Here is a 12064-nt window from a genome sequence, read left to right as displayed (position 1 = left end):
AACAACACATTGCCTCAGCAACAACCTCAATCGTCTGAACCACTGGTAAGTCCTAAATATCATATTTCTGATGACTTACCCATTACTACTGATTCTGATGATTTACCAATTGCTCTTAGAAAAGGAAAAAGATCTTGTCCTAAGAAATCTTGTTCCTCCTGTCCCTCTTGTACTCAATACCCTATCTCCAATTTTGTTTCCTCTGCTAATCTTTTTGTGCAGCACAAAAGCTTTGTTTCAGCACTAGACTCTATTGCAATCCCAAAATCAGTACATGAAGCCTTGAAAGATGGGAATTGGGCTCAAGCCATGCAAGAGGAGATGAATGCGTTGGAGAAAAATAAAACATGAGAGGTTATTGATAGACCTAATGGAAAGAAAGCAGTAGGGTGCAGATGGGTTTATGCCCTGAAATATGATTCTGATGGAACTCTTGAGAGATACAAAACTCGATTAGTTGTCAAAGGTTACACTCAAATTTATGGCATTGATTATGAAGAAACATTTGCTCCAGTTGCAAAGATGAATACGGTGAGAGTCTTGTTGTCCCTTGTTGCCCATTACGATTGGGATATAAATCAGTTTGATGTGAAAAATGCTTTCCTCAATGGTGAGTTAGAAGAAGAAGTCTACATGGAAATCCCGTCTGGTTTTGATTCTGTGAAAGGAGAAAATAAAGTTTGTAGATTAAAAAAGGCCTTGTATGGATTGAAGCAGTCACCTCGTGCCTGGTTTGGAAGGTTTACTAAGGTTATGATGACCTTAGGATACAGACAGAGTCAAGGAGATCACACTCTTTTCTTCAAGCATTCCCATAATGGGAAGCTTATTGTGCTCCTTGTATATATTGATGATATTATTATCACAGGTGATGATTTTGTGGAGAAACAGATTCTGCAAACACGGCTTGCCTCTGAGTTTGAAGTCAAAGATCTTGGGAAACTGAGATATTTCCTAGGGATAGAAGTAGCTCATTCAAGGAAAGGAATTTATTCAGTCAGAGAAAATATGTTCTTGATCTTCTCAAAGAAGCAGGAAAGCTCGGGTATAAACCCTCTAATACTCTTATTGAGCAGAATCACAAGATAGGCTATGAAGAGGAGAGTCCTCCAGTTGATAAAGGACAATATCAACGGCTAGTTGAGAAATTGATATATTTGGCTCATACTAGACCAGACCTAGCTTATGTTGTTAGTGTTGTCAGTCAGTTTATGCACGATCCAAAGGAGAAACACATGCAGGTAGTAGAGAGAATTCTTCAGTATCTTAAAGCTACTCCTGGTAAAAGATTGTTATTCCGACGTAATGACAATCTCTCTTTAGAAGTCTACACTGATGCTGATTATGCTGGATCCGTGACTGACCGTCGATCTACCACTGATTATTGCATGTTTCTTTGTGGTAACTTAGTGACATGGAGAAGTAAGAAACAAGATATGGTTGCCAGGTCAAGTGCAGAAGCTGAATTTCGAGCTATGGCTCAAGGCATTTGTGAGTAACTGTGGCTGAAAATTATACTTGATGGTCTCAAAATAAAATGTGAGGGAACTATGAAGCTGCTATGTGACAATAAGTTCGTTATTTGTATAGCTCATAATCCGGTTCAACATGATCGGACTAAACATATTGAGGTCGACCGCCATTTCATCAAAGAGAAACTTGATAGCGGGTTGATTATCACTCTATACATTCCCACTGGGCGTCAATTAGCTGATCTATTGACAAAGGGCCTTCAGACAGATTTCAAGAACTTACTAGCAAGCTGGGAGTGATAAATATTTATTCCTCAGCTTGAGGGGGAGTGTTGTAAATATTAGGTCTTTTATTATTATTAGTATTTGTTGTATTGGGCCAAGCCCATTAGGTCAAGAATTAGGTTTTTTAGTCTCTATAAATAGAGACCTCTTTGTATCAGATTAATACACAATTATAATAATATTTTTCTAATTACTCTTTTCAAGTGATCTAAAGAAAGCTTTGTCAACTGTTTCATACCAAATTTTTAACATGAAATTTAAGACTAGACCATCCACTTTTAAGTTGCATGTCAAATATTTTTTGTTCGAAAAAAAAAAATTAATTTAGGAACATTAAACACAGGAGTGGTTAATGTAATAATCTCATACCGAATAAACCACTTAACTGGTTAATTTTCATAAATTGGATTTTTTTTTTTTGCCAAAATTTCATAAATCATAGCTTTCCCAAACATAAGCACTGCCCCAGCAGTACTGATGTAAAGAATAAATTGAAGGAAAAGAGTCTATAACAAGATTCAAATGAGCACCATTGATCCGGACAATCAGTGTACGAGGAAGGGTTAAATCATCCCAGACATAATCAGCACTGCATGCAGGTCCCAGAACCTCTGGCTCTAATGAACCCTGGAAATTTCTCAAATGATGTGAGGGACAGAAGAATAAAAAGGTGAGCGATCGAGTGAAAATGGAAAACAAATAGAATTGTTATACAACCTTTTGATAATAAGTTATTGATAGACCATGCAAACAATTCTCAATTCGATATGGCAGACTCAGATTTGGTGGCTTACAGAAACTCAAAACAAGAGTAGAACCTTCTTCTACTACGTGAACAGCTGCAAATTGTGTCATTGTGTTGTCTGAAATTGTAACTTCACTAGTCTGTTTTCGGAATTTTAGGAAAAAATGCCCTAGTGAAGCTATACACACTGGCCCAGACCATCCAAATCCAGGCTCATTTGTTTGAATCTGAATATATAGCAAGGAATTGTCACTGGAACTTCTGTGCTTTCTGATGAAATGCTCAAATACACTGAACTCTCTTGTCTTGCTAATTCCTTCCTTCAGTTGAATTGGCATTCTCTGTTTGCTGTCAACGGAGATAACACCTGCCACCTCGTCCTTCACAGACAGCCAAGTTACTTTCAAGTTACTGAAGAAAAATACACACTCACATACACACTTAAACTCGCATGTACTTAAAGCATACCTGAAAATAGCATTGGCGAACAGTGATACATCCTTCAGATTCATTACAAATAACATATCGTGGAACCAAAGTCACCGTTTGTGATGGCACAACAATTTCTCCTGAAGAAGGACCAATAGACACTCCAAGCTTTGTTACAGATTTAATCCCAGATCCTTCTTCTTTCTTAAAGCTTATTTCTGCAAGGCCTGATAAAGAACCCAAGTCTAGTCGTGCGTCAGATGTATGGTCATCCAGCAATTTCAATTGCACTCTTTCAGATCTGGAAACATGGAGTAAGACATTGTAGAAAAACACATAACATATTAACTCCACCAAATCTAGATAGCATTACAAGAAAGCACAAATTTGACATATTAAACCAATAAATGATGGACAGTAACTCATCTTACTTTAAGAACCATGATCTGTTTGACTTTGGAGGCAAACATGTGCCTAGCTCCGATAGAATGTTTGAATTCAAATTGTCTAATTCAATTCTGCATTCGAAGTGCCAACCAATATGTCAAGAATGGACAAAGTAGAGATTAATGTTCCTATTAACAATCTAAAGGTGTAGGAATCACCTGGATAGAGGCCACCTTTTAGTTGCAAGAACATAAATCGGAAAGTCTGTATCATTCTTCATGGAATAGGATGCAAAAATAACAACCTGCATGCAGCTCCACAGATTCACAAGATACTAGAGTAACCAAACCAATCCATATGGAACTTCACAATTAGATATCTATTCTACTCAATGTTAATGAATACAAAGGCTAGCATAATAACCTCCAGCATGCCCCTGTTTCCACGGTACAGTCTCAAAGTTGCAAAAAAATTTCCTTCATCAAAGTCCAAATTTATATCCAGATGTTGGACATCATTGTTCTGCTTCAGTAACTTCTTCACACAATCCCCACTATTTATGGGCTTGGAACTTAAATTAGAAGAACTTAGAGTAACAGTGAAGTATATAACTGCTGGATTGGCATAAAAGTCAACAGTTGAACCATATGATATAGTTGCCTGCTTCCCAATTTTGTCATATCCGACCAGATTCAACTGATCTGCATCACAATTAAAAGTAAAAGTTAATTCAGTGTCAAAAGAAAAACATTCTTCAAAGCATGCATTTCTTTACCTGTTTCACTTAAAAGGACATCTATCTCAGAATGCAATAGATTGGTCATCCGTACAGTAGGAAGAAGATATATTTCTTTCTGCTCTAGCAATGAAACTGTTGAATTCTCGTTTTTTAACACAGCTGCAGACTTTTCATGTGGTGCAATTGGGATATCTCTGGCGATTGTCTGAATGAGAAAATGCATAGTGCCTATACATACACCCTCAGACTTGAGGATGCAATGTGCTGTGCTAAAGGAACATTTAACTGATTTTACAAATAAAGCCTTGCGAACTTTGTAATTTAGTTTTTCAAATATTCCAGATAGACGGACAGCTTTTCCACCTTTAATATAATCCGACCATTCCAATGAAAGAGAATTTTCAGAGTTTACCAAGTCCTCTGTTATTTTTGGTCTAAATGAAAATAAGAAGTTACCTGAAAATTAATCATTAAACCACATCAACACAGTATAAAGGTCAATTGATACAACTGAGTCTCAGAAGAACAGAAAATAATGAATGCTTGAGAAGGAAACATATTTATCCAGGAAAAAAACAAACAAAAACAAAAACTAAGACATAGTAAACAGTATTCAACTTAACCCATTGATGATGAATCTAAAAAAAGAAAAAAACTTTACTCTGTTTGGCCCTGAACTATGCATTTAATTTAAAATGCCCTTAAATGTTTCTTTAATTTAAATGTTAGATATATAATAAAGTGATTTATTATAAGTCTTTACCTAAAAACATAAGCTTTTGGGAGAGTTGATCCTTAACATAGTACCAAAGTGATATGATCCACCATGAGCTATGTCTACGATTCTACTGTATTGAGTTCCATAGAACTCCTGTGTATGTTCTTTACCATGTCCCCCCCCCCCCCCCCCCCCCCCCCCTTTTCCCCCCAAACTCTATTTTTCTCTGAAACACTCGTGTTTTGAGGCTTGTGATAGTGTGAATCTGCTTCCGGTACTCTCACAGGTGGTGGATGTTGGTGGTTGCAGCCAAGACCAGCAAATGGTTGGGAGAGCTCATTGCCGGTTAATAGCTGCATTTGGCTGGAGCTCATGCTAGATTTTCAACAAATTGTTTCCCACTTTGTTTCCTTTCTATCCTGTATTTCAGATTCATTCTTCAAGTTTTATCTTTTTTCTAATTGTTCTTGAAATATTTAGGTTATTTCAGATGTTCTTATGGTTAGGGAATCCCTGTCGAGTTGCCTTTTCTCATTGTTTCTCTCTGCTTGTGTAGCTATTATTCGTTGATTTCCCAATCACATCAGAGTTTGTCTTCCTCTCAGTAATCTATTTCGGTGCTGTGGTGGCTGTCAACAGCCTGTGGTGATTCCAACTGTGCAAGCTAATTGTGATTCTAGGTGTATTTGCTTGTTTCTTTGCTTTGCTGTAATGGGTGTGTGGATTGAAGATTTTGGACAATACTAAGGGCCTTGTCTGTATTATAGGGGTGGTGTGAGACTGATCCACTGTTTTGAGACTAGTAATGAGGACCATTAATGAAAAAGGTTGAAGATGGTTGAATAATATGTTGATAACACCTTCTACTTAGGGAAATAGTTCCAAATTCCTATTTAGGAATTGTGTAAATATTTCAGTTTTTATTTTGATTTGATTTGATTTGGTTTGGTTTCCTGATATTAGTGATTGTAAATCTTTGTATGTAAAATGAACGAGAGTGCTTAGGCATTCCTCAAGCATTTCACAAATTCTCATTTTACATGGTATCAGAGCTAGGTTCATCAAGCCATCAGAAACCCTAATTACCTTCACCTTTTTGCATCCAATCAGTACCATCCGTCGTCTAGGGTGAGACCTATCTTGCTAACAAGGTCCCTGTCAACCCAGAAGCCATTGGTCGGCCACCCTTTAGAGCTACACCACCGAAACCTGCATCACGTGCCACCATGCACGGAAACTTCTATCAACGTATGAGTCTTCTGTCAGCGCACGAATCCCTTGCGCCACCTTGATAGTGTCTATTCTTCATGTCGTCGGTCTCGTCCTGCTCGTCAAAGACTTATCGTCCGGTATTTATGGTTAGCATCCCGACTTTGGTTCATTTTGGCAGTGGGTCATTAGTTTCACTCATTTCTTTTGTACCATCATTTCTTTCTGTGCGTATCCAACCATGTGCCACTTGTCTCAACTGCCTGTATTAGTAGTTAGGGCCTCAAGATCCAGAACCCCTTCTAGTTCTAAAGGTTATCGTTCATCCAGAACGTCAAATCAATCTCATAATGTCTTCTCCAGTAAACCATCTTATTTTGTTTCAGAAATACAATTCCAAGAGTATCTAAAGTCGAAAGCTCAGTCCCCTACTACAACTATTTCTCATGCAGGTAATCCTATGGTTTGTATTCCTCATACAAGTAATAATTCAACATTGTGGATTCTTGATCTAGGTGTCTCTGACCATATAACCAAGAATCGATCATTTTCTTTCTTCTTTTTCTCTACCTGGCCTTTCTAATTGAGTCACTCAAGATTTTAAAGTGACTACCCAAAGTATTGGTCTTGTTTCAACCATGGAATCTATATGATTAAAATAGGTCTTATTTATACTTGGATGTCCTATTAATTTGATTTCCTTAAGTTAGCTTACAAGAATTGTTTAGTAACTTTTAATTTTGATTCTTTTGTCACACAGGATCATGGTACGGGACAAACAATTGGTGTAGGATAGGAGTCATACAGACTTTATTATCTCAAGACAACACCTCATCTGGAGTATGTTACTACTAAATCTCCTAGTTTCCTCCATTAGCGTCTCTGTCATCCTAGTCCTCTCATGGTATTTTGAATAAATATTTGTGTCTGCACATACCCTCAACAAAATGGAGTGGGTGAAACAAAAAATCATCATCTTATTGAAATTGCTCATACAATGTTATAACAACCTAAGATGACTTTGCACTTTTGGGTGATGTTGTCTTCAGTGCTTCCTACTTAATCAATCATATGTCCTCATCTATTCTAAACAATCAAGTTTCATTTTTTATTTTAGAACCCAAACATCCTTTATATACCGTTCCTACTCAAGTGTTTGGATGTACTTGTTTTGTCCATGATTTTTTTCCAAGTCGTGATAAGTTATCACCTCGGGCTATTAAATGTGGACCTCCTTGACTATTTCAGGTTGCAAAAAGGATATCATTATTCACCTGTGACTCGTCAATGGTATACCTGCTAATTTCACCTTCCTCTAAGACATGTCTTCATCTTTTGAGATTTACTTGTTCCCATATTTTGGTCCCCTTGTGTCTCCTTTGCAGGTAACACTTACAAAATCCACAATTATTCAATCTATGCAAGTCCACTGCGTCTCACCTCAACAACCCCTTATTACCTATCAATGTCCTCCAAAGGAGGTCATTCCTATGACTGAGGGGGCAGCCACGGATCCTTGTCAATCATGTTCTATTGCGGACCTAGCCTTTCTCACTTATCCATTTGACCCTAGTGAGTCTATTAGTGATTTTCCTATTGTCATTCGAAAAGGTTTTCAATCCACTCGCAATTCACATCCTATTTATAACTTCTTCAATTTTCCCCGTTTATCTCCATCATATTATGCTTTTGATCTTCCTAGTAATCTGTTAAACTTCCTAAAACTATTGGTGAGGCCCTTTCACACTCTGGTTAGAGACAGATCATGATTGATAAAATGATTACTCTTGAGCACAGTGGTACATGGGACTTGACTTTTCTTCCTCCTAAGGAAAACGATTATTATATGCATATTCTGTCAACGTAAACCCAAATGATCACATCAATCGTCTCAAAGCTTACCTAGTTGTTATGGCCTTGAATACATTGACACATTTTCTATGGTAGCCAAAATGCCTTATATTCGCCTCTTTTACTTGACATGGCAGCTTCCTTCATGATGACCTTGATGAAGAGATTGATATAGAGCAACCATCTGGGTTTGTTTCTTAGGGAGAGTTAAGTTTGGTTTATAAGTTGAAACAATCTCTTTATGGGTTGAAGCAATCCCTCAAGCTTGGTCATACTTATTAATCGCAGATAGCAGCGCATAGCGCCTGACCCTCCAAACTGCTATTGCGCTATAGCGGGTAGCGCTACAATGCTACTGTGCAAAGTGTACCTAAGTGATACACTAAATTGTACTCCACAAATATAAAACTTCAAATATGAAAATGTGACAAAAAAACAAGTTTGAAGGATCTCAAACTCAAACATAAATGATTTCAAACATTAAAATTCAAATCATAAGCAAATTGAAGGAATTAAAGTCTCAAATAATGTAACACAACAAAATAAAGTGGCAAAAATAGTCAAAATTCAAACTGCCACTTAAATGAAATGTCAAAATCAAAGAACTTAAAGGAACTAATAATAATTGAAATCATGAACATCCAAATTTTCATCTTCATTTTCACTTGTATCTAAGTTGTAAATCTCTTCCTTCTACAACGAGAACACTTTTGCGAAAACTACTGTAGCAGTAGCGCCGCGATTCAACCACAATAGCGGCCGCTACACTTCGTCTGACAGTCGCGGGGCGGTCTGTGGCGGCCAGCCGTTGCACTGCAACGCAACTCCACTATAGCGCGCTAAAGCGAGGCTATTCACAAGTATGAGCTTGGTTTGATAAGTTTAGAGTTGTTGTGCATAAGTGTAGGTTGAGACGGATTGTAACTGATCATTCAGTCTTCTATCGACGCTCCATTTGGTCGATGTATTTATCTGATGGTTTATATTCATGATATAGTTATTACAGGGAATGATCATGAAGAAATATCACATTTGAAGGAGATTCTGTTCAGTCACTTCTAGACCAAGACTTGGGCAAGCTACTTTTTTGGTTTTGAGATAGCTCAATCCATGAATGGTATTGTGATTTTACTAAAAAAAGTATGCTTTGGATATATATTATACGAAACCAGTATTCAGACTGCACACCTATTAACATCCAATGGATTTGAAAAAATAACTATCAGCATTGTATCAAAATAAGATAGCATCATTTTAAAATATTGATTTTTCTATCCTTTAATGCCCCCTTCCTTCTCTTTCTTGGTTCCAACACAAATGCTTTCTTGCTTCCAGCAGGCTGTTCCTTGGCATCATTTATGTGGTATATGGCTAATTAGGAAGGAACTTAATCCAAGACTCCATCTTGAATTCTAGTAAAATTAAATGTCTAGAAATCAAGAATAACAATTTGAATAGCAAAGTTAAGAGAAAATCCAGCATAATTAACTAAGACAAAAGAGCTACGAATACTAAGCAGGCACACACACAATCATATTCACCTTTCATGTAGCAAAGCACAATGCATCAAAATAATGATAGAACAATATTTAAAAAATAATGCTAAAATATCTAGGAGTGATAGTGGTGCATCTGAGAAGTAGAGAATAGGAAAGAGGAGAAAAGATGTTTGAAATGAAAAAGAATAGCAAACGATAAAATTACATAGAGATGAAAGCGTATACCAACACTTAAAGACATTAAAGCCCTCTTTACTCCCCCAGAGAAGTTTATAGCGTCAAACATCGCCATGCAATCATCAATTGAATCCCCTGGTTTCAACAACACAGAAGCAAACTCATCCTCCTTTGGCTCAAGTCGCTGGAATTGAAGTTCCATTGAAAACGCAGTTTCATTATGTATTCTGATCAAAGGCGAAACCACAACAAACAAACCAACCTAAAAAAAAATATAATCATTAAGCCTTATTGATGTAGATGAGAAAATTATCTCTATGAATTATATATATATATATATATATATATATATATATATATATATATATGCACACAACTATTTTTATTTTATGATAATTAGTAACACATGATGCAAATCGATACAAAACAAAAACGATACAGATCAAATGTGTGAATCTAAATAGACCATGATGCAACTAAAATTGGCTTGAAGTGTCCGTGTCTGCTTACGTGCATCATTTTGGGCTTTTTAGTTTATTTTTTATTTTTAATAACAATATCATAATTTTGCATTTTTATTTTAATTATTTTCTTATTTTAGGCTTACTTTTTTGCTGATTGATTTGTAATAAGCTATCTTTAAATTAACAACATATAGAAGGGTGTCGAGGACTCAAATTATAGGTTAATACATTTTGAATATTGATTATTGGTTTTGAGAAGAAGGGTTCTCCTTATCAATCTCAAATTCGTTTGTTCAGTCTCTTTTCTATGTGTTTCGACATTAGTTGGTATCCAGAGCTCAGATTGGCTTTCGCTAATGGCTGAACAGAATCATGTTGGGCATGGATGGCAGGTTCACAATGGCTGGGGACATGGAATTGCTCTAGAGACCAAGATGAACACTCGTATCAGAGAGACCTACACGACATAGAAAACAAAGACCTATGACAACGAGTTGAGGAACTAGAACGACAATTTGCAAGATCACAGTTGTCTGTTCAAACTGAAGACAAGATGGAATCCTGAGATGCATCTGATTACGAGGAGAGAGACGTCAATCTCTTTACGGTTTTGAATCAAAAGCGGAATTAAGGAATTTGTTGCAAAGTTCAATCCTCTCTTCCAAATATTGTGAAGATGATCAAGATTCCTGAGGTTAAGGGCAAAACTCATCTGGATGAGTTTATCAATTGGTTGTATACCGTTGAGAAGATCTTTGACATGAAAGATCTAACCGAACACTAGAAGGTCAAATTGGTGGTGATCATATTGAGGAAGCATGCCTCTATTTGGTGGAAGCACGTGAAAATACGTGTTAGGGAGGGAAAATCAAAGATTATGATATGGGATGAGATGAAGAAGTTGCTACGAAAGAAGTTTCTGCCTAATTATTACAGGGAGGAAGCATTTATCAAATATCACAACATAAAGCAGGACGATTTAACAGTTGAACATAAATCAATGAGTTTGACCGCTTGAGGATGTGTTGTGATGTGGTTAAGGAAGATGAACAAACGATTTCTTGATATTTGAAAAGGTTGCGAATTGAGATTTCCGATGTTGTTTAGTTGTATCAATATTGGAGCTATAATGATGTGTGTAGATTGGCTTTTAAAAGTGAAAGGGTAGTGCAAAAGGAAGGAAAACAATCTCAAATTTTAGAGTCAGTTTCCTAAGTCGGTGACAATTGCTAATCCGACACCAATGGTAGCCAAGGAATCCATTTCCAAACTTGTTCTTTCAAGGAAGAACGAAGTAGTAACAAATCTACTAGAGGGGGAGCTATAGCCGAGATGTGCTACAAGTATCAGTGGATTGGGCACTTCGCTACGTATTGTCTAAATGACGAGATTTTGACTCTTATAAAAGCTCCAGCATATGACGGGATCCTTCTCTAATATAAATCCAATGAAGAGCAGCACAATGAGTATCCACTTGTTGAGGCTCCACTTTATGACGAGGTCCATGTCTATGATGAATTTGATGGAGAGCAAGATGATGAGAATCCAATTGTCGATACTCCAGTCTATGACGAGTTCCCTGTCTATGATAAATATGATGGGGAGCAGTACGATGAGAATCCAGAGGCAGATGAAATTCTTTAGTGATTATGGTGAGTCCCTAATTGCCAATAGCGCTTTAAATGATGCTATAGAGAAGATGAATTGTGGCTTAGGCATAACATCTTTCAGACGAAGTGCACTAGAGGAGGCAAGTTGCAACATGATAAAAGAGAGAGGGAGCTGCAAGAATGAAGGCTTTAGATGCAAACTTTAAAATGAACATATAAGATATTGGTTTTCATTATTCACATTGTACTTTCATTGAAAATGAAGTATTGGTGGAAAGTCAATTACTGAAAATCCAAATATCTTAGACAAAGCTAAAGATCAATCCAAAGATGCCATGGGGAATGATCCAAAGACTTTACTTTGCAAGCAAAATTGTGAACTTGGGCACAATCGACATAGCAACCTTGTGCTCCATAGAGATAATGATTTAACTTTTGGTGGAAGTTTAAGTGGAGGTAGTACGCGACAATGGAACTTG

General features: G+C 36.8%; 1 protein-coding gene across 1 annotated transcript in view; it reads right to left on the bottom strand.

The window, feature by feature from the left end:
* Nucleotides 1–12064, bottom strand: part of LOC133304532 (uncharacterized) — an 83829-nt gene that overhangs the window by 29685 nt on the left and 42080 nt on the right. Inside the window, 8 exon segments of the mRNA XM_061504582.1 lie at nucleotides 2288–2384; nucleotides 2475–2882; nucleotides 2971–3232; nucleotides 3363–3449; nucleotides 3537–3622; nucleotides 3742–4019; nucleotides 4094–4513; nucleotides 9560–9773. Of these exon segments, the coding sequence (XP_061360566.1) occupies nucleotides 2288–2384; nucleotides 2475–2882; nucleotides 2971–3232; nucleotides 3363–3449; nucleotides 3537–3622; nucleotides 3742–4019; nucleotides 4094–4513; nucleotides 9560–9773 (1852 nt within the window).

This window comes from Gastrolobium bilobum, unplaced genomic scaffold (assembly GCF_033153095.1).
Source record: "Gastrolobium bilobum isolate Gb01-03AN ecotype WA unplaced genomic scaffold, APGP_CSIRO_Gbil_v1 utg6296, whole genome shotgun sequence".
In the NCBI taxonomy this organism is placed as follows: Eukaryota; Viridiplantae; Streptophyta; class Magnoliopsida; order Fabales; family Fabaceae; genus Gastrolobium; species Gastrolobium bilobum.
This window is presented reverse-complemented; position numbering and strand designations above follow the sequence as displayed.